Raw genomic sequence first — 24,399 nt, 5'->3', positions numbered from 1 at the left:
AGATGTAAAAAAGGAGGGGGGGGGGGGGGGAGGGGGGTTGGCACTAAACTGCATACAGAAGAAATAATTCAGACTAAATCAAATAATGTAAGCCAGAAGGAGAAAAAGATAACTGTAAAGAAAAATATCTCTGTAAAGACATTTAGAACAACAAAAAATACTTGAAATAAATTCTAAAAGCTTGCCGACACAAAAGAAAATAGTCAGGAAAGAGAAGGAAAAGTACAGACCAAAAAGTAAGTAGTTTTACTTCATTTGAAATATACTAGAAAGAAAAAAAGAAAGCATTAGACTCTCTTTTAAGTAAGACCAGGCAGATATTTATAGAATATTAAAAAATATATTATTTAGAAAAGACAATTAAAGAGTCTTCAAGAAATACACTCAATAAAAAATTATTATTAAGTTATATTAAAAGAGCAAATTTCACTTCTACTAGTTCCTCTATTGGCAACAATATAGTCATAAAAGTTGAAGGAAGAGTGGGTTCAATTAAAATAAATTTCGTATTTGATTTTGCTTCACTGACTTTAGTAAATCTGCTGGATTGTTATGCTAATTGAAAATGTCCGTTGTTCAGAAAGCAATAATCTAGACTGAATATGAGTACCAAGAAAAGTAGCCCGACTAGCCCAACGGGATAGTCCCATAAAAAGATGACTGAAGCGGTAGTTTAAGAAGATTTTAGTCATGATTTCAAAGTGCTGAAGTTTATAAAGGAAATACAACATGGTAATTGCCAAGAAGAGATATTAAAGGTAAAGGATGTGACTACAGTTAATAACCCAGCGTCGTGATGCTAATTCTGGAATCCAGGTAAGCAAAAGCCCCCAGTGCAAGATCTTGGAGTGGATTCCTATCTCACCAGCTGCCCATAACGGTAGGGGACTTTCTCTAAGCCAAATGAGACCCAAGTTCACCAGTTATGCCTTCTTTCCCTGGAGACTGTTGCTTTACCAATGTAAAAATCCTGCTGACCTTCCTCATCCTAGAAATCCACTAATGCAATCAACAGAGGGGCAGTCAGTTTTATATTTCTTGTGTGAGGCTGAAGCAGCACATTCAGATGAATGATTATTTATAAAGTGTATCTGCTTATTCAGTTTTATCTTGGCCACAAACAGGGCAGGCTTAAAAGACGACAATTAAAGCATGCTAAAGCTATCAACGCAGCGACCAACACAGCAAAGTAAAAAGGTAACGCAGTTACCGAATTTTTGTATATAAGAAGTAAGTCATGGACAGTATATCAGATCATTACAATGACGTCTACTTTCAATACAACATAGTTATGCTCAACAGACGCAGCATGATACGCAACAAATATACAATGATGAGTGAGGATGTGGCACAATTTTAAACTCATGTTTCAGACAGATTCCGGTTTATCATTGTCTGATATGTGTAGCTCTCTGAGTTATTAAATACACACCCGAGACAAAAGGAACTGGATGAGAATTTCTAATAACTACAGCTTTGAAGATCAGATGCTTCTATCAACTTAGAAGTTGTTTTTCACACACTACAGGCAAAAAAATGTATATAATACAAGTTACTATCAGACTGCACTTTAGGATTCCCTAAGATCATAGGACAACAAAACTAGAATTCAACCAGGAAAAAAACATAGCACAAAAAGTAACTCTTTAGATTTTCACCACTGCAAAACCAGCTTGGTATCAGCTTTACCTTTTCTTTTTTTAAAAAAAAAATTTTTTAAAATACCAACCTCAAAAGAAAATTACAACTAAGGATGTGATTGAAAAAATCAGCAGATGGATACTAAAAAAATAAAACCCTGAAGAAAGGAACATTTAGACAAGTATAACAAAAATGTTTTAAAATAAACTGTGCTCTTTAGAAAAAGAGGCAAGTGTTGTTACGCTTTGAAATTTAAAAACATAACATTACTTGTACGATGTCCAGCACAAGATATTCCATCTGCCTACTGCCCCCTGCTTATTCCTCTGCCTTCAGTTCCAGTTGTGGCTTCGTTCTAACATACTGAAAGAAAAATACTGATTTTTTTTTTTTTTTTTTTTTTTTAAATCAAATCTCTTGATCTTCTCCTCATGTTGGAGTTCTCATTTAGAGTATTCTGTATGTTTTGATTGGAAAGATTGTTCAAATCATTACATTAACAAATACCAATTACCTCAAAAAGTTTCAGAGGAGAAGTTGTTAAGAATAAGGATTACAGGAACGTCTAGAATGTCAGCATATCGAGTAACAGCAGGAACAAGAAACTCCCCTTCAGTGTTAGAAAAATTACTACAAAAACTTAGGAAGCAAAACTGTTGACAACCTGAAATTTATCCACATTAGACAGACGATTTAAATGTTAAGATACAAAACTAAACAAATTTAAGAAAGGAGGTACACTAAATGATTGACCACATTGTTTTACAGCAACTCGGCATTTAGCAAATAGAAACTAAAGTTTGAAATCAGTACCCACATCAAAAGAAAATGTATCAAGGGTACAGAATTTATACTTTAAGACAAATGGTAATACGAAGGAGAAGATAACAACGCTGACAAACATCCAGTCTGAAATTTGAAAAAAAGGTAAAAAAGAGGTGAAATTTTCAATGATATTCATATTAACAAGTAACCAGCTTAATCGGCTCAGTTTTCTGAGTAAAGAGCCAAAAAGTGAACAGAAAACAGTCTGTTCATTTACTTATGATACAAACTTTTGTGAAGGTATTTGGAGATATTAAAAGACAGTGATTTATTTGGTATTCTGCATAACTGTAGTAATAGTCAGAAATGCAGAGACATTATCTGGAAAAAGCTTTACTTCTGCACCGTAGAAACAAAGCTTACATTTTGCACATAGAAATCCAGGATAAAAGCAGAATTTTAGAAAAGAGTGTGCCATTTCTAGTATTTAAGCCTGAAAAAATCAAAGATTTTCCAAATACCTGTAACTACCTTAATACCATCAAAAGTTGTTGATCATTGGAACATATGAAGAATGTTTTGACGGAAAAATGTTCTTTAATATGTTAATAATTTCCCTACTGTCAGTATATTAAAGACCATATCACTATACAAATATAATTAGCCACTTTAGTGCTAACAGCTATTTTTATGCAGATACATGCAAACACCAACTGTCCTTTGAAAATGCGAACCTCTCACCTAAGAATACTCCGATTTGGTTTTTGAATGTAAGGCAGTAACAGAAAGAGAAAGAAAGCAACAGGCCCAATTCACTCACAAAACAAAAATATAAATAAATATCAAGAAATAAAAGTATTTTAGCCTAGATGACTGCCAGTAGGAAATGACTCCTTTAGCTTCTATTCTGACAGTAATCAATTTCCCAGTATCCCATTTCCTGTGTTTTGACTCCAAGAGTAACAAAGTTCGTAAGGAGTGCTTGGGTCAGTACATAAGGAGGTTTATTAACTCACTGAGACTACTCATGTCTTTCATATTAGATGGCTGTCTAAGTTTTTTGCTGAATCACAGCCATCAATAATACTACTTTTCTTCTGATAAATAGGAAATTACTCCCAGAAAAGCATTTTTCTTTTAATGTCTAAAAATTTCATTTTGCTTCTGAAATTTTTTTGTATTTTAAGTTACACAAAAACATAGTTAAACAGATATAATTTATAATAGGTTGTAATTTATAATCATAATACAAATATTTATACTCAGATATAAAAATATCAAATAACAGTGTTAATATATTTTATTTTTATAATTATATACATTAAATTAAAGTATGTTATCGCATACGGCTAGTAACTAGTGGAATTAGTGCTAATGGTAGATTTTGGTTCATAAACATATCACAAAACAACCAACCAACAAAAAAAAAGAAAACCCCACACCACACTACCACAAAAAACCCCAACACAAAAAACCCACAGAGACAAGGGTACAGATCTTGCTCTAATAAATAGTAAGAAGAAATACCTAAAATATTTTGTACTGGGAGAGAACACTTAAAAATGCTGCTGTGTGCACAACTGGAATACTTACCATGTCGATTTTGTGTCTGAATCCTAAGGTTTTTTCTGTATATTTACCTTATCTTTGATTTTGTCAGCTCTGGTGTCCAAACGCTGAACTTTGCTTTGCTCCTGGTTGTATTTGCGGCCTCCTGCTCCTGAGGTTATAGCTTTTAATTGTCCTGCAGAAGTTGCAATGCTAGTAGATAGTACAGATGTGCTGATACCAGATACTGCAGTGGTACTGTTCCCATTCAGTGATCCATTTATACCTTAAGATGATAGATTTACAGAGCGACACTTAAAAAACCTGAAGTAGCAGATACTTTCTTTGAGATGTTCCAGTCACACTAACCTAGCTTCCATAAACACGTAACAAGATACTAGACTACTCACAGGTTACTCCCAACATAAACTAAAAATTTGCCATCCAAGAATCACATCGATTTGCTCATGGAGTTATTTTACTTAAAACATGCAGAGCACCCATGATTTAAAGGGCAAACACATTTAATGCTGTAAGGAGGGGGATCTGAAATTGTGCATTTTTAAGCCCAAACTATCCTTGAGTTTAGTCAGGGCAGAAATACAAGATTTTGAAGAAAGAAGACACAAAAATATACATTCCAGTAAATATCTCACAGAATAATTTTTTACAGTTTTGAAGTATCAATCAGCTCCAAAGAAAACCACATGAAGCCCAAGATATTTTATGAGTTTTGCAATGTGTAAAATGAGGGGGGGGAGGGAAGCTATGGGAATGCTATTTGAAATGACATCCACATTCCAGCGTGCTTACTTATCTGTCAAGACGACTGTTGTTTTCTATGAAAATACCCCTAACCACACAAACTCGCTACTCTGCAATATCAGGACATATTATCGGATTGATTCTGAAACACACATCAGGTCCTAAAACCTACCAAAACTACATAAAAGCTCTGTTTGTACATCACAGAATATCCTGACTTGGAAGGGATCCACAAGGATCATCAAGTCCAACTCCTGACTCCACACAGGACAACTTAAAAGTTAAACCATAGATCTAAGAGCATTGTCCAAACGCCTCTTGAACACAGACAGGCTTGGGCCCACGAGCGCTTTCTGGCAAGCTTGCTCACCCTCTCAGCGAACAACATCTTCCTAATACCCAATTAGGCATGATAATACCCAATTAGGGTGAACTTCCCCTAATGCAGCTCTAAGCCATCCCCTCGCGTCCTGTCACCGGACACCGTTTTGAAGTATCAATCAGCTCCAAAGAAAACCACATGAAGCCCAAGATATTTTATGAGTTTTGCAATGTGTAAAATGAGGGGGGGGAGGGAAGCTATGGGAATGCTATTTGAAATGACATCCACATTCCAGCGTGCTTACTTATCTGTCAAGACGACTGTTGTTTTCTATGAAAATACCCCTAACCACACAAACTCGCTACTCTGCAATATCAGGACATATTATCGGATTGATTCTGAAACACACATCAGGTCCTAAAACCTACCAAAACTACATAAAAGCTCTGTTTGTACATCACAGAATATCCTGACTTGGAAGGGATCCACAAGGATCATCAAGTCCAACTCCTGACTCCACACAGGACAACTTAAAAGTTAAACCATAGATCTAAGAGCATTGTCCAAACGCCTCTTGAACACAGACAGGCTTGGGCCCACGAGCGCTTTCTGGCAAGCTTGCTCACCCTCTCAGCGAACAACATCTTCCTAATACCCAATTAGGCATGATAATACCCAATTAGGGTGAACTTCCCCTAATGCAGCTCTAAGCCATCCCCTCGCGTCCTGTCACCGGACACCAGAGAGAAGAGACCAGCACCTCCCTCTCCGCTCCCCCTCACGAGGAAGCCATAGAAGCAATGAGGTCCCCCCTCAGCCTCCTCTCCTCTAAGCTAACAAACCCAGTATCAAACATCAAACAAATGTATCTTACATCTTCAAAAGACGTGCAATACCACTACATAAAATACTGATTTGAAATGCAAGAACATGTTCTAATGTCATTGGGCTATTTTCATTGAGATCCTGTAGCCGTAGCCATCCCTCCCTTCACGCCCCCCCAACAAATAACTACCTGATGCGTGCTTCTTATCTGCGAGGAACGGTATTCGCCATAGAAGTACAAGGCTTCCTAAATCAAACAACAAACTTTAAAAGAAAACTTTTCCCTACTACTCAGTCCCAGATAAACTATCGAAGGAGAAAGAGGGGAAAAAATAACAGTAGAAAGAGTATTTCGTTATTGAGAGCCCAGACTTGTATGTCTCATGCTTAGCTAACAGAATCAATTTTTATAGAACTATTTAGGAATGGGAAGAACAATGAGAGGTAAAGCTCAAATTCCACATCTTTCTGCACCTGCAGAGGTTCGATACGATTATTCCCTCTACAACTTTAGCCATTACCTTTTTCTGTACTGCTCCGACTATTTTTTCCTGTAGCTCTTGAGTGGAATGAAGCAGAATCATGATTCTGTGCAGGAGGTGCAAATAGTGGTGGAATTCCCAAGAGCGGTGGGAAAAAAGCTGCCCCGGGACGAGAGTGCGTGTCCGCTGTTCGCCACCATTCTGCACCGCAAAGGAAATAAAAACAAACTTCAGTTGTTCTAATAATATATTTAAATATTTCTGTAAGCATAAGCATGTTGCTGTGCATAATCTGGAGCAGATTTACTAAATCTGGAAGTAAGAAGAAAACACAATACTTAGGAACTTCTTAAATGACATGAATTTCCTGCAGCAATTCTGGTCTTAAGTCATTAAAGCCATTCTGGTAAAGATTTCAATGCAGTTTTATTTAAACACATTCTGAAAATAAATACTTAATAGAAAGCTACGTGACAGCGATCACCCCAAAATGAAACTACTAGTCTTATAAACAGGGTCAATATTCATGGGTCACTCTTGAACATTCATTATTACCTCAGCAGTCTTCCTACATCAGAACTACGAAAAAGCACAGCAGCTTTAAGTCACCTCTGCAATCTCTATCCTGGAATACTCCAAGGCCTCCACCACAAAAACACATCCGAAGCAGTTTCCTGTGAAATTACCTATTTAATATAGGAATCTCTAGCCACTCTATAGTAACTCTACACCCACTCCAAAAGGTTTCTCCCCTGGAGTTTGACACTGGATTGGAAAAAAGCAGTCTATTTTCTTCTGTAACATCCCCATTAAAATGGTTGTTTCAAAACCAGAAACAGGGCTACTCTGTGCTGCTTGTTACACAAATTCAAGTGGTTGAGCAAGGAATAAAGATTTCTTATTTTAAAAACAATCTAATACTCTCTGGTTTTTGCTGGTGTTTTAAACTTTCACGTTAAATGATTATTGATTTTTGTTTTCCAGGAAAATGAACTTCAAATGAGTTGATATGGTCCCTACAACTTTCAATTTTTAAAGTTCTTTACTACAGCAGCAACTACTTAGAATATTTACGCAACTCTTATGTAATCCTTTTCTGCAGATTCTTGAAACTCTGCAAGATCAAACTGACGACATTTTTCTTAATAAGACACTGCTAAGCCTAAACAGCCACGTAAGGGGCAAATATCGAGTGCACTGCTCTTGTCATAGGTTACTGTGCTTAAACAGGAGCCCAGAAACAGTGTGCAGATTTGCATAGCGGAGTTCCTTACAAGTGTCAGGGTCTTCTTTTATAATAGCTGCTGCAGTAGCTACAACAACATTTTGTAACACATTTGTTAGTCAACACTGAAAAAACCACAAAGCATAATTAAAGAAGAACCTTTCAAAGCCCTCTGAAGGGAAAGAAACTTGAAAGAAGACACTATATTAAAAATTACATATGTGAGAGAGAAAATGTGTGTGTTTGGCGGGGGGGAGGGGGAAGAAAAAGCAGTAGTATTTTGTCAGGAAAGAAAAATCTCTTCCAAACTTTTCTTAAAACTAACTCTCCCCACCCACCACCAAAACAGAAATGATATCACACTACAAGAAGCACAAGAATCAGACACATGACACATAAACACCATTGTGACAAGGGCTAGAAACATAGGTTTGGTCTACATAAACCCTAAATCTAACAAGCAAATGCACGCAAAATAATTCAAGTCGTGGAAGAGATGGTTATCTCTTGGCCAGGTCCTATAGTGGCCATACGACTTTGTGAAGCTGTTTGAAGTGTAGCAATGGTAAGTGCTTTGGTACAGCTGACTCACACAAAAAAGCTGTTAAAACACAGTGCTTTTTTTATGCTTAAAATACCAGATTTGTGAGTACGCTTTCCAGTCTGATAGTGAAAACTTTATCATGTAACAATAAACACCAGAAACACACTGGAAGGCACAATCCTGACAAGTAACAGGGTGGACTAGGTGGTAAGCAAGTCTTTTCTGACTTCTATGATTGGCTGCTTTTCCTCTTCTTGAAAATTACTTCTTTAGGGCTTAAGTGCAATTATGATTTTTTTTGAACCCTGAAACATAGATTAAGTTGTGGCATACATTCAGGACAGAAACAGTTTTGCGTAATATCCCTGTGAACAGCTGAGAAAGAGCAAAACCTGTTGTTTGGCCAACTGGCATGCTTCATTTCTTAAAATAAAAATATCGAGTTTTGTACATTACGAGGATGAGAACTGTGCCGTAAGTATAGAAATTCTGCTATTTTACACACATACATTACCAGTGTGATTAAAAGAATTAAACCATATAGTTGGGCAGGATTTAGTCTAATGCATTTTAAGACAGTTATTTCATATTGCTATAAAACACATTAAGAAGGTAAGGAAAGTAAGATATAGCTACGTAAGTATAAGGATGTTACATAAAGTAATTAAAACTCTTAATGAATATGTAAATGAAGTTTGAACAATGCTAATAAACAAATTTTAACCTGCCACTGCCAACAGACACTGAAATTGTAAGAACATACATCACGGTCATTTAAAAATGTTATAAATGAAAGATTCTAACTGCTAAAAGACACAAAATATGGCTAGAACACCAGCGATGAAAACAGAACACTGGACACTAGAGCAACAACTCCAAAGCTTTCATCTTGGTATGATAAGCAGGCTGTAATTGATCTGCAAAAACTTCACACTATTTTATTATCTTAAATTTGGAATTTGAGCATAGTGATACATAGTAGTTTTGTATGTATTCTGAGCAGTCCCACAAAGTTACAGAATCGTTGCCTTGGAAGTACTAACCAAGAAATGTAGAAACAATGGTCACTGGACAATACAGATAAAATAGGACACATGCAGACAAATTGCTACCAAATTAAGGACAAAGGTGCCATTCAAGGGCTTAAGCAAGATTTTAACAATTAAATACAGCTAGACTGCCTAAGATAACTTCTGCGCTATTTATGTTATAAAGATCTATGGAAAATACTGCCCTTCAATGAGACAGCAAAACCAAAAAATTTAAGATCATTAATTTTTTTCCCCTACACTTATTTACCCAGATACATGAATATAAATCCCCCATCTTTACAGATATGAATGTCTCAATTTTTAGTTGAAACTTTTAAGAACATCACAGAAGGTCAGAAAATTGTCTAAGGTCAGATGCAGAGTTCATTCCTACTTCAGCAAAAATAAAATTTTCTCAATGAAGAAAGTTTCTCTTGCAAAATGGAACAAAGTCAATGGAAGCTATGAAGAACTTAAAGTAAAGCTTAAAATGAGTACCTGTTAACTCTGCTGCACTAACATGCATTAGATGGCTATTACAACTGAATGAATCTTTTCATATAATAAAAAAAAAAACTTCACTGAATGAGAACATTACAAATTAATCAGTATTCACTGCTTTTTGAAGTATTTTACCCTCCTTACTTCATCTCTACATGCATTTCTTTCAGATGCTTTTGCTTTGTGTAGGTATGTATATAGTATCTCATTATCCTCCTAGTGACAAAAGTTCTGCTTTTGCTCCTCTGTCATTAATAACTAAAGCAAAATTATGCCATTTATATCAAACAAAATTTTAAAAATACTAAAAGATCTCTTTGCAATATTTGCTGTAGGTTTTTACCAGTACCTAATCCTACACTCCTAAAACTCTACTGGTGGTGGAATCCCACAATCCTAAATTCTACCGGGGAGGGATGGACGCGCAGCCAAGAAAAGGGGAAGTGTCTTCAAGATACTCACTTCCTGGCAGGAATATCTTTTCTTCAAACTACAGAAAAAGTTAATTAAGCAGCATCTTGACTACTGCATACTTTGGAGAACGCATTACAGTATGTAATTTACTTCAGAAAGCTTTGTTCTCAGATGTAAGATTTACAGAGTATGCAAGACTGGAAAACACTAGCTGAGTAACTGACATCTTACAGTGGAAGTCAGGTGCATCATTTTGAATTCATCTCCCTTGTGCGATATGTTGATATTTTAAAGGATGGGAGACTACTGACTTTACAAGATGCCACCAAAAAAACCCCTTTACTTACAAATAAAATCAAGTAATAAACAAGATCATGCTGGCCAATCCTATTACAGACAAATGATATGTCTGTAATAGTACTTTCAAGAATTGTGGTTATGCAATCAACACACCCATGTAATGAAGAAAGACGTTACCTTGTGATAGAAAGAATAAAAAAGATCAAGCACAACTTTGTTTCTTAGAAGACTACTGTGCAAACACTGTTCCTGAGAAACTCAGCCAATATATTTCTTTCTTCTCATCAAAATCGTCCTGGACTTAGTCAAGCCTGTAGTCTGAAGTCTTTTGCCTAAGTCTTTTACAAAGTCTGCCTAGTGGGTGAGGACAGTTAACCCTCTTCTTCAGTTTAATATTCCTTGCCACAACGTTTAACTGGAAAAGGTGCTAGCTGGGGATGTGCCACCAATGCTGTGGGCGTACCAAGTTCCCAAGCCACCAAACTCTGAATACCCTGAACTGGCTGCGTGCGGGCCAAAGACTGGGTGGCTGACCACTGGGAAGGCACCCGGTTCAGCGGATAGGTTACACGGCTGATCCCCAGCTGTTCTGAACGTATGTCCTGAGGGGAAAAAACAACACTTGCGCTATCCAAACAGATGCTGTGAAATCCAACCTCAAGCTGAAAAAAATTTTATTAAAAAGTTTTTATATTTTAAAAGTTATCATTAAGTTTTACATATAGTATCTTCTTCCAGTATTGGCACTGTATTTCTACCACACAGAAAATATCTGAAAACATGAGCAACTCTAACAAAAGGTTTGTAAGTAAAAATGAAAAAAGGTATTATATTTGTCATGGCAATTTCTGTTAGCAGTGGAAAAGAGTCTGTTCCCTTAACATACTGGGTTCAGAAGCAGAGGAATATCCTTTTACAAGCAAAACTGTTTGATGTCTCTACCCTTAATACACATGAAAGATCCCATTTCAGAGATCAACAGGGGCCTACAAAACACACCATGCATAAACTAATAGTGAAATACACAAAATAACAAAGATATCTTGCACACATTTTGTAAATTTTAAAATAGAACTCAAAAAACCCAATAACTTCAGTCATTTCTGAGCCCTAAAATGAAATGTATGTAAGCTAGTTTTAGAAAACAATTTAAAGAAAATTCTTTTGATCATGATCAAATTATCCATTCATAGGCACTTCTACACTCAGTCCTTACTGGTATCAAAAGTACAAAATAGAATTTTAGAATTTCTAGGGAAGCCATTAGCTTTGCCTTGTAGAAGTTGTGAAACTGCTATTATATTGCTTAAACATTGTATTTCATCTTTTTAGCTATGATCCTAGATGAATTACATTGAATTAAACATGGCTTAATTTCTGAAGATGATAAAAAAAAAAGTCCCTTTTAAATGGCAGATATACATTACTCCTAAATCTTTTCCCACAGCAGTTAGTTCTAATCTCACACCATTTATACTTTCAAAGCTCACAACTTCATTAAAAACTCCTAGAATACTAACTTCCAATCCCATAATCAAACAACAGGAAGTGTTAAATGCTTTGTCTGACTTTTGTCAACAGTCACGGCAAGTGACTTCACCAGTCAAGCTGTTTGCAGCCTCCATTTTGGTAAAATTTTTCTCCTTTTCTTGACTGCCTTAAAGCTTTGCCTTAAAGCCAATTTTTCCCGCCCCCCTCAAAAAACTGCTTTACAATAGGATATCCTTCACATAGCTGGACTTCAACAACAGCATCCAAAAAGTAAAGGCACTATTAAGAAAGACATTTTTTAAACAACTCTCATCATTCCTCTTTTTTTTTTCCTTTTTAAATTAACAGGGTTACCTAATCCAAAAAAACAACAGTCTACAGAAAAGGTCTTCAATCTGTGGCTTTAGCGAAGAGAAAACAGAAAAATAACTCTGGTGTCTACAAACTTAGCAGTCTGTGGTATGCATTCCCCTTGGAAAAGATTTAGGAGTAGACAAATCTAAAATAATGTAAACCCCTGGAATGACACACTGGTTTTTTTCAACAGTCTACATTAAGACCTCTCAGTACCGGTTTGAGTTTTAGTGTTTTGGTTCTCTTCTTTCTTAGTGATTTATTTGAAGTGAAACAGGTTGCCCTGAGACAATGTGCAGTCCCAGTCCTCAGAGGTTTCCAAAACCAGACTGAGTAAGGGCCTGGGCGACATGGTCCGACCCTGTAAATGGATTTTGCTCTTCAGATGAGAGGCCTCCTGAAGTCCCCTCCAACCTGAGTTTTCCTATGATCCTGCATACTTACAAGCACTTCTCAGTGTAAACTCAAGACAATATCCCAATGGTATTTTTATTTTGCAGCCATATTTCAGAAATACACATTACTCAATTGCAATCCAACTATTTTGATTACTCTTTTTCAAGAATCCAGGTTTTTACCTCATTTTCATACCATTTCATCATCATCTTATATGCTGTAATCTGTGATAACTTCTTAAGACTCAGGAACCAGTTTTCTTTACTTTTAAAATCTATACAACAAGGCAAACGTTTTCTTTGCATATACAGGTGATGAAAGCAGTAACAATCAATACTACCACAAGCACCTCCACACATATATAAGAACAAATTATTTACAACTAGTTCTATTTAGCAGCTTACACCTCATATGAAAATTTTACATGCAGTTATGACAGACAAATATACCTAAAAATATAGCAAATAAAAACATTTTTTTTCCTTTAACTAGATATTTTTGCTTCTAATTTAAATTTTTAATTTACGGAAGTCTGGCCAGTGTTCTGTACCACTCTAGTACCTTATAATTTACATAGATTTTTTTTTTTTGTTAAATTTGTTACTATTAACAGGTATAAGCATAAAGGCCATTTTAAGCTTCTTTCTTGTAATTTGTTAGTGTCCAGAACAACATTCTGACCTGACTTTTGACACTAGTACAGCTATACCACAATGATGCATTTCCCATTACGACTGCATACAGTGGACGTATTGCAAACTCTCATAACTGCCACGTACCTAACTGTCACCACTTCTAGCCAAATCAAGCCATCACTGTAATTTGACTCAAGGATAGAACCAGCGAATGCAAGGACAAGGTCACACTCTATTATCTTTGAAAGGTCATGCAGATTAGGGGAGGTCTCCAACAACGGGAGAAAGGCCAATCTTGCACCCATCTTCAAAAAAGACCAAAAGGACAATCAAAGGAACTGCAAAATGGTCAGACTTATGCTAGTCCCCTGGAAAATAATGCAGTGAGCCCTCTATACGAACCACGTAGGAACACATTTCTGGGGACATGCAGAATGCCTTCTGTGATAACATTACTGGGTTTATGGACAAGAAGAGAACAGGTCATGTCATTAACCAATAATTAAGCATGGCTTTTGATACTGTCTCCCGCAAATACTCCTTAATCCAAATTAGGACATTATGGTCTGGATGGGGTAACAACTAGATGGGTAAGAAAACAGTGGGATGCTCAGAGGGTAACGGTTAATGGGCCCTACTCTACCTGGATACCTGTGACAAGTGGAGTACTGCAGGCTTTTATCCTGGGATCTGTCCTGTTTAACATCTTTATCAATGACCTGGAGTAGGAAATGGGAGTGCTTTCTCATAAAGTTTGTGGAAGGCATGCAACGTGGGGGGACAAGTCAATCCACCTGAGGAAAGGGATGGTATCCAGGGGGACCTAGACAGGCTGGAGGAATGGATTGGCAGGAACCTTATGAAACTCAACAAGAACAAAAGCAAAGTCCTGCACATGGAAAGGAATAACCCCTTGAAACAATACAGGCTGGAGACTGATTGGCTGGGGAGCAGCTCTGCAGAAAAGTCTCTAAGGGTTTTGGCAGACACCAAGCCATACATCAGCCAGCAGTGTGCCCGGCAGCAAAGGTCAGCAGCAGGCTGGGCTATTTGAGCAGGAGCATAGCCAGTAGAGCTTGGCAAGTAAATATCCCTCTTAACTCAGTACTCTTCAGACTGCATTTAGAATACTGTGTACTGTTTTGGGTCCCAAAAACAAGACAGACACTGACCTCAAAGCTGACCTTGCTTTGATTATGAAGCTGGACTAGATGACCTCCTGAAGTCCTTTCCAAGCTTAATTTTTCAATGATCTACATCCTCAGATATGCAGAAACCCAAGGTAGTTCTGAATAAACAAGTAGCAATTGCCAGAAGCACTCTAGCTATGGAGGCTGAAGCTCCAGAAGGCCAGTTTACTGTACTTCTCAGCAGGATTAATTAACCTCTGGGATCACCAGCACAGTCATACCACTTGTTACAGCCTAACCGGCTTGACCTTCTCTTTGATGCGTTTTACTGAACTACAAAGGCTTACCCTACACATGTTGGAGGGAATCTCATTCATGTATGTAAAAAGTCTCTCATTGCAAGGAGTGTCCCACCTGAACAATTTGCCCCTTTGCCCTAGCACAGAAATAGCATCATTTGAGTTTTTAGTAAACACGTTTCTTGAAGAGGGGCAGACGATAACCCCCCTCTACTCTCTAGGCACTCTTTGTCGGTGGTGGGCAGTGGAGAGAATGATGTTGCTGCTAGATGACAGATGACAGTAGAGGTGTGAGTATGGATTTGCATTTAATTTCACTGATGTTAACTATTGCAGATGATGTGTATACTCAGTGTTTCTTTCTGCTTTCAGCCTGAGTTTAAAAACATTGTATTTCAGTTCTATGTTTGCTGAACTTAGTTCAAATGTCTTTAACTTCAGTTAGTAAATTATCACATAAAAAAGAAACCCAACCCAAATCTCATTTATGTACCTTCTTCCACAACTGATGTCCATACACAACTAGTAATACTAAATGTTAGTTACCATCTGCTACACAGTTCAATTAGGAAACATCACAATACTCTTTTTGTGTTTTTTTTTTTCTTAAAAAAAACACCACTTGCTTCTCTCTCACAGACCACAGTGGTAATTCTTAATGGTGCTGATGAGCAGCAATGCAATGCAATGTTTCATAATACTTTCAAGATAGGTCAAGTTAAAACATCCTTTGAGCTTGTTAAGTTTATCAACTTTTTTCATCACACAAAAAAAGAGTAGGTGACTTTATATTATATTACTCATTATTATGGCCTTTTAGAAAAATACATAATAATGGCTACCTAAGCCATTATCTAATGCGTCCAGAAAAGAGAAGCCATCAATTTTTAAATATGCATTTAGAAACATGGAAGAAATAAAACATAAAGGAAAAATGGAAGCAAAGTCTTGTAACAATAAACTGAACTGTAATGACATTTTTCCTCTTTCTTATTTGATAGACAGTCTGTCTAGCAATTAATTCTAGTATGTCCTTAGTTTTCCTATTTTAGTGTTTGCTCTTCAAGTTACTAACTTACTGTAGACATGCTCTGCACAGCAAAATTTCGTATTAAACTGCACTCCTTAACATTCTTTACTTACTTCAAATAGGTTAAATATTTTTGAACACAGCTTTTGAAATTCTACTAACCACTACACAGATAAATGATTGAAAGCATTACTCCAAAGGGCAACACACATTTCAACAACGCTGGTCTCTTAGGAACAAGGAATGATAACTGTGAATGCCTTTGTTAATATTAATGAACTTCACGGTACAATATAAGGTTTTCAAAAGAGCTAAAAAGGAATAAATACTTAAATAATGCCTTAAAATACAAAGCATCAATGCACCAACAAGCAGAAATACAAAAATAACATGGAATTTCTAGCAACGCTAAGGGCATTCCAACTTACACATCAAATCTAGAGAACTGCTTAAGGTGACAGAAATTACTGTGTATTTTCCTCCTTTCTGTGTTGTTCTTTAATCATTACAGTACTAGCAAAGTTTGCCTTCTACATGCCTCCCAACACCAGTAAGTCTTCCATACTCCTTGTATGCATGATTCCAAACTATCTGTATGCGTGATTTTCATTGTACTGGTAAATGTCCCTCAGTGTAAAAAGCTGGAAAGCACAAAATTTCCAGATGGAAATGGTTTATATATACATAAGTAACAATCATCCAGTGTTATTGTTGGTTTAAAAACCAAAAACCCTCATCTGCATAGAGAAACATCAAAAATATATGTTAATTTAAATGAAGAGCAAAGCACTGGCTATCTCATTAAAGCACTTTAAAAAAACACCGAAAAATTAGCATTTTAATAAACTCTGAATATGCTCTCACAGAAGCAAGTACACAGGTAACAAACATGAATGCAATTGCAAGGACTCCATCTTTAACTTGCCTTCATAAATCATAGGTTAAAAGAAGCTAGTCTTGGACTATTTTTCTAAAAAAAAAGGAAATTTTCAAAAGGGATTGACAAAACTGCACTCTCCTGAGAAAGCTGATGCATAATTTAAGCACAAACACTGCAGATTATTAACTCTGAGGAGCAAGAATACAAGGAACATACACAGAGCACTGACCTACTAAGCCATATTTTAAAAAGTATCAATCACATGGCAATTCTCAGTGAGGCTTGCTTTAATATAAGAACTACTAGGTGCTTGATGTGGTTTTAAATGAAATTATTTAGCTGGTCAAATACAATGGTTTCCTTTAATCTCTAACACATCCAAAAAGCAATGCACTGAAATTGTTTTTCTTTCAATGTTTCCACTAAGTTCTTTCCTTAGAAATAAAGGTAAAATTCCATGTCCAATCAGTACTGAAAATTATTCACTCATCTGTGTAGTCCTTATAACAAACAGTAGATGAGACAGAATTTTAAAACACGGAAGTACTTGAGTTATGCCTATCGAAGTACTTCCCATCCCCCCCTTTTCCCCTCCATATTTTTGCTTTTATGTTCTTCAATAACCTTGAAAAAGATTGTTGGTTTTTTTTTTTTTTAAAACATCTGGCATGTTATTCTCATAGTCTTGTCCCTGTAAAACAGAGTTTAGCGATGTGCCTGGATCCCACTGCATTGTGCAGTCTGAACACTGAGAAAGAAATCAGCTTCTGGCCTATAAGGTCACCTAACGGTAGTAACACGAAGCAGGAAGTCTAAACGAGGCTGGTATCGTGTTTAAAGAATTATTGATAATAATTAAATTAGAGACTGCTTCTTAATGACACGTATATAAGACATTAAAATTAAGATGTACTGACCATCTTAACATTGATTTCCAAAAATTGGGAACTTGCGATTAGATTGTGTAACACTATGGGTACTCTGTTAGTATCAGAACTGGCAATTGCACTCCACTATTGTTCACATCCTTGTACTTACTATAACCATCTGCATCGCTTTAACTACTACCATCACATTCTCCCTCGACATTTGAAATTGTTCTATATATCACAAACTGTAAATCACCACTTTGTTTTTACACATCCATTTCAATTTTGCTATTGTCATTTAGCATTCAGAATCCTTAAAATCTCCAGAAGTCAATAAATACCTACAAGCTTCAGATGAAAATTTTGACAAAACCAAGGACTATAAAAAACACTTACCACAAAAGAAATTTGTTTATACAGTTTTACATTTTAGGCACTATAGCTGATCTTTCTCAACATTTATTTCAGGAGCCACAATGTCATTTTTATACAAAGACTGAGACACAAAAAAAAAACCCTGGTGTTTTTAAAAAAAAAAAAAAAAAAAAAAAATTGTTATTATAAATCAGAAAATCAAGTGGAAAATTACAGACTTTTCCAATTAAAACAGTCTTGTGACTTTGTGCATTTATGTCCACAATTTCAAAATTCTTCTGGGTCCCATTGAAGGAGAAATAGTGGACTCCAAAAAGACTGAAGATTTTTGCTTTGATAGAAGCAGCTTCTGGCTTCGAAAAGAGGTGGGGTTTTGGGGTTGGTTTTTTTTTATTTTCATTTTAAAAAAAGTTAATGAACTTCCTTTTTTTGAAAATTAAAAATAAAGAACCCTTCAGGACGGATAATATCAAAACAATAAGACTTGATTGTTGAGCTTTGAACAATTTCACACGCTGGTATTACTGTCCCTCATAAAGACAGAACACTGAATTATTGTATCATTTACTCATGTGAGAAAAGGCTGTTGATTTATATTCTTCCAAAATTGCTAACATTCTCATGAGGATGAATTTAAACCTCTTTCCAGCATCAATTTTCTTTTCCAATGCACCTTTTTATTTTCAGCAATGGGTGAATAAGAAGTAAGCAAGTATCTGTTTACTTGATTGGAATGCTTAAATTATTCAGGAACTACTGCTGTATTAACCACTTGAACTAACAGTATGTAATATATTCCATAATGGTTTCACACAGGTGCTTTGTCTATTTGACCTGGGAATATGCCAAAATAATTTATTTGTAGTGTAATCTCCCTGGCAAAGCATAAAGACTCCCAGTCCTAACTCAACATGCCTCGTGGGGACCTGACAGGGTATGCAATCAAGTTATTGCGGAGACTACTTAATAGACTATTGATTGCTGCAAAGAAAATAAATAGATAAATTGGAATAAAAAGAACCTCTCTAATCTAATGCATAGATTAAGATGCCTTTACCTTCTCTTAGTAAGAGTAATTGTTCATTCTTAAACAATTATTTTATCAGATGCTAGAGAAATGAATTTTTAAATGTGAAGATAATTTAATTATCAGATTGAGACTGACAGACATTATCATCTTTTTTTTTTTTTTTTAAATATCACAGAATATTACAGAAGTGAGTAACATCTCAGTTTAGGAACAAGGCTAGGATATTAGTCTATCTTGACTACAGAATATCTTGTAAATTCAAGAAAGTTTTGACTCAATGAAATTGATGTTCCAGCCATAGGTCATTAATGGGAGAACGGTCTTTGGCTGGTTGACAGCATGAACATTTCTGTGAAGTTTCTCTAGGACAGTGCATATCTTTTCAGAGCGGATGCAAGAGTAACCATAGTGTACTGCATCAGGTAGAGAAATGGATATACTCATAAATAAAACTGATGGAACAGTACTGATAGTAAACTACATTCCAGCTTGTTTTTAGGAATAAAAAGTGTCCTTGAAAAAATATGTATGTTCTTAAAGATCAGATGCAGGCAAAGGATCTGACCATTAAAAAAAATTAAAAGGAAACAACCCATGAATACTGGGAATTAGTATCAGTCTTTATAACTATTAGCTATCAAACAGAAATGAAACTTTTTTTTTTTTTTAAAAGTAAAAGTTGAGAATAAAATTTTAAAAACTATTTAAGAAAAGGACTACCTGCATTTTCTAATGAAGAAAGAAACTGACAGTTTAGTATCTTTATTACATTATTAATCTGCTTTAGTCTTACTGTATTTTGATAGCCCAAACATATATCCTATATATACACACAATGTTACAGGAGACACAAAATTACATGCTTAATATCTACAAAGCAAAAGCAGCAAGGAGAGGTAAATGAGTCGCATAAATCCCCAGTTTGGGACTGTACACTTACAGCCATATGTAAATGAACTCCTACTACATTCTGGGAACCAACACAGAGTACCATTTTAAATGGCATGGGCTAATGAACATAGACACAAAAGTCTTTTGGAGTTGAATTTGTAGTGGGGTACTGAAAAATAAAACACATTGTTATTTGTTCTGCATCAGTTTTAGTTAAGAACTTTTCTGGCTGATTTTAGAGTAATTAAAATAAATAGTTGAGACATAATTCCAGGTACGCAGACATTCTGGTTTCTATTTTTCTTCCCAATGAAGCTGCAAATGAACAAACGCAAGCTGTAGTAGGGCACTCAGAATCTACCGGTTCTACAGTATCAGGGCAGAAGAGTTTTTAGTTCGGAGAATACACGCTTGCTCACTCTACTGTAAGAACCAAGTTTGTTCAGAAAGTAGTGGATTACCATGAATTTAAGCTGAAAAACTTCCTGGTTACTGTATATCTTGTAAGAATCAGTAGTACTCAGGCTAGCGAAAAGAATGTATATGATCTGTTCTCCAAAGTAAAGAAAGAAACAGCAGGGCAGAGTTATTTACCATTTCTTGTTCTGTTGATGAAATATGCATCATTCAGTTGAAATTTGAGCTTCATTCAAAAATAAGATTCTCACATGAAGAAATCTTCCATATAAGTTTCTGATTCAAACCAAGATGTTTCACTCTAGTCAAGACTATCTAAGACTACGACATTTTGAAATTCACCTTTTCAATCTCAAGTTCCATTAGAAGAAATTATTCCTCCAGATGCAAAAATACAGGAGGGGTTGGGATTGAATGCTGAGAACATGATGCATGTTAAAGAAGTTGATTATTAGATCTTAATCTGAAAGTGGCACAGCGTTTGCTAGATCAATCCTTAATTTGATCCTCACTTCCAAGGCAGCTTTGCAAACTGAAAATTTCTTTCACATTTCAAATAGGCAATTTTAAATTAATTTCATTCCTTCAATAAGCAAGTACTATGTAAAATATATTCACATTATATGAATGTCACTTAGCAAAAAAAAAAAAAAAAATCCAAACATTTTTCTTCGGTGCATCTGTGCAACCTTATTTTATATTTGATTTGTAATAATAATTACAAGTGTTGACAAACACTAAAATCACATTGCAACATATAATTGAGTAATTTTTACCGCATGTATTGATTGTGGAACTCAGTGACGCAGCTCCAGTGGAAAGGCCACCTTTCGATACTGCTGAAGCTACAGACAGCGTAGAAGATGCTGGCGTCGAAGCAGCTGCAGTAGAGGAGACTGACGATGACGTTAACCGCTCTCCAGACTCCATATCTATAAGAGAGAAGATAAATGTGTGTCTTCTATGGCAGGAAATTAAATCTTGAGGGGACTACAGGAGCGTCTGTGCTGACCGTGTCTCCGGATCTGCACTCGATTCTTGAGTGGTTCCTACAAGACCTTCACATGAGAGGCACATCGCGTGAACAGCACGCAGTCATCAGGGCAATCCAGCACAACTGCAGCAGTAAGGGAACTGGGTAGTGCTGTTGAGAGCTATGTCACGATTCAGCCTAAAGGCCGACAGCCTCACCTGGGACCACCACCCACACCCTCTGCTCACGAGCTCCATTTCGGCTCAGGCTGGTACCTCCAACCCTCCCCTGAGTCAGGTCGTAGCTCTGCAGCCTGGTCTGTGCCCACGCCTCCCGGCTAGACCCCATGTCTCATGTTGTAGCTTCCCTCCAGGCCTCCTGTCTTCTGCTGCTCCTGATCAGACTACCGGGTGGACCCTGGGCCTGACAGATTCCGTTATTTTGCCTGGACCCTGTGACCCGCACAGTGTTCAGATCCTGTGGGATGGTGCCGGGGCCGGGAAAAGCACTGCCTGAGCCATCCTTGACTGCCAGCTTGTCCCTCCTTTTAGAGGGGCCCTGCTCTTGGTGCTCCCTGACAGACCCCAGCTTTACAGAACCTGTAATGCATGACAAAAAGTCTCTTAATTTAGACCCAGCAATTACGGCGAGATAGTATAAATATAAGAACTCCTGTAAGGTGCTAGCTTTTTTTTTTCCTTGTGAGCTTTTCATACAAAATAAGGCATTTTTATTTGTGCCATGAATTGCTTAAATCAAAAGTTACCAGACTTATTTCACTTAACAAGCATGTGTATTTTAAGAAAAACAGACAGTAAAATTATTATTAAAAATACTACTTGTTGAGAAGTAGTTTCTCAAATACTTAAAAATTGCAGCCAAGCAAATGATGTCTAAGCATAGTGGTAGCAGAGCCAGGCGACCATCTGACTCCATCTGCCAGAACTGCAGTTGACGGCGAGTCAGGATCAGAGCATAAATAAGGTGGGGAGGAAACCTTTTCAGAATCCCCTTATTACTACAAAAGCAACGAGACTAAGCACAGTTGACTCCTACCAGGGAAACTCCTGAGAAACCGGTTCCTGTCCTGGAGTCTCCTTCGGCTACCGAGGCAACACCCTCCCTCAGACCTGCCACTGGAAATGTGAGGAGGCCAAGTGTAAGTCAACAACTGCCATAAAATCTCACTCCCAATCTTTGTAAAACAGAACGCCAAGTACACAAGAGAGACACACTTTTCAAAATTCCATTTTAATCAATTTAGAAAACCAATGTGTTAAACAGCGCTTCTGACCCAAGGCTGTGTTAAACAGTGACTTCCCAAATACTCGTTTTGGAAAGCCAGCATAAAAGACAGATGCAGTATCCTTGGTTCCTCTCAGTCAGCAAAAGTAAGTCTTAAAAAGCCAAAGGAAATACAAAAGCAAAAGTCATGCAGAAACACATAGAATATCTGGAAGATACACTGTGCCCATTTTAACTAAATCATTAATTCCTTACACTAGTAATTTTTATATGTGGCAATTTCTATGTACCGGATAAAGTCTCTAGACTTTGCTAGCTAGGAGAACAAAAGATACTACTTTCCTAAAGTGAAAATTCTGCTAACAAGGGAGCTATACTATAACATATAGAACTGCCTGCCCTTTACACAAACTGCGAACAACCACTCTGCAAAGAACAGCACCGAAAAACTTCATTGCTTTTAGTCTTTAGAGCCCAATTTATCACACATCATTTTCACGCATGCAGAAGAAAATCAATTTTTTTCTGCAAATACAGAAAATCAACTACTTACACTGATATGGTACAAAAAAGTATCTACTACTATACCGAAATATGAGGGCTATGAACTTTTCCTTCAGAACAATAGTAGAAATCACAAGAACTATTTCCTTCAGAGAATTTATCAAGGCAAAATATTATTAAACATTTTAAATTTTTAATTCAGGAATCCTAAATACATACTTTTCTCCAATTAAACATTTTCTATCCACAGCTAAAGAATACCTCATTGATTTTTAGTAATCTGTGAATATAATTCAGCTAAACTGCTACTCAATGGAAGCAGGCCACTGAAAAATACTGTATATACTGTAAACTTTAAATGTTATATTATGTCCATTAAATTTTATGACTATTCCCAAGGAGAATAATTAATAGAAATCCCTTTCATAAGGGATCTGTATCTACAGATTTAAGTTTGTAGCATTTGCAAACACATGCATTATTTCACGCTACAAAAAATTTACTATCTTTAGTATATACAGAGAGATCAATAAATAGACATAAATGAATATAACAAAGTACATTTTTCAGACACTATGAATGATTGAACTTAGGTGAGGCCAACAGGCAGTCCTTATATGACCGTTTTGTTGTATTTTGGTATTCATTGTTTTAAGTATGGCCACAGTGAATTTACTGTATATACGGATGGCATAAGGGAAATTAGAAACGCATCATAAGGGTATTATTACAGCAATAACTTGTAAAGGGAAAGGTATTTCCAAGCTTTAATGCACTGCACTCAAAACTCAGGATCGAAACTTTGTGTTTTACTTATGTTTCCTGACAAAAACATCCAGAACTCTCCAATTTCTGCAAAAAATTGCTGTCATGTTTTGTGTAATAATACAGCATTAAAATAAGTCTTTACCATCTAATGTATTTTATAAATAAGCACAGTTAAGAACCACCTATAAGCAACCCGCATTTGTGCCATAAATGGGAATATATCCTTGGTAAATCAATACTTTTTTTAATACAGAAATGTAAATTTAGCTATACTTGCAAGCTTTTAACCAACGTAAGCTGTCTGTTTGAATTGGTAACACAGCATTAAATAAGAACTGGGAGAATAGTAATAAACTACCCTTTTAAGGCTCCCCTCCTTCCTCCCCCCCTCCCCACTCTTTTTGTTTCAGTTTGCGGGCTTTTGGGGGGTGTTTTTTGGGGGCTGCATTTTCAACCTTTAATTCAACTGCTTGTTTAAAGACATTAATAGAAAACTGGAATATTGGTATTTCTGAATGATTTTGAACTGAAGAAATTATATTCTTTTCCTAGAGACATACATACTTTTGCTTTCAAACTAAGTCAACCCTTAATTATGTTTAGTTAGTTTATTACTCTAACCACAGCAGATGGCTGACTCCAAAAGAGATAATCCCCGAAACAGTCATTAGTCAGGATCAGCAATAATTACACAGTAGACCTAATGCGTTTTGTGACTAAAAAAGCCCATACCAGTTACAGCAGATCCA

General features: G+C 36.3%; 1 protein-coding gene across 1 annotated transcript in view; it reads right to left on the bottom strand.

Moving 5' to 3' along the window:
• The window catches only part of LOC104080695 (bromodomain adjacent to zinc finger domain protein 2B-like), an 85,632-nt gene extending 64,542 nt beyond the window's left edge, over positions 1–21,090 (bottom strand). Inside the window, 5 exon segments of the mRNA XM_009583175.1 lie at positions 4,047–4,240; positions 6,388–6,549; positions 10,773–10,828; positions 10,830–10,965; positions 20,937–21,090. Of these exon segments, the coding sequence (XP_009581470.1) occupies positions 4,047–4,240; positions 6,388–6,549; positions 10,773–10,828; positions 10,830–10,965; positions 20,937–21,090 (702 nt within the window).
• Between the last annotated feature and the right edge of the window lie 3,309 nt (positions 21,091–24,399).

The sequence above is a fragment of the Fulmarus glacialis genome, unplaced genomic scaffold, assembly GCF_000690835.1.
Source record: "Fulmarus glacialis isolate BGI_N327 unplaced genomic scaffold, ASM69083v1 scaffold4518, whole genome shotgun sequence".
NCBI lineage: Eukaryota > Metazoa > Chordata > Aves > Procellariiformes > Procellariidae > Fulmarus > Fulmarus glacialis.
The sequence above is the reverse complement of the archived record's forward strand: the minus strand, read 5'-3'. Positions and strand labels throughout refer to the sequence as shown.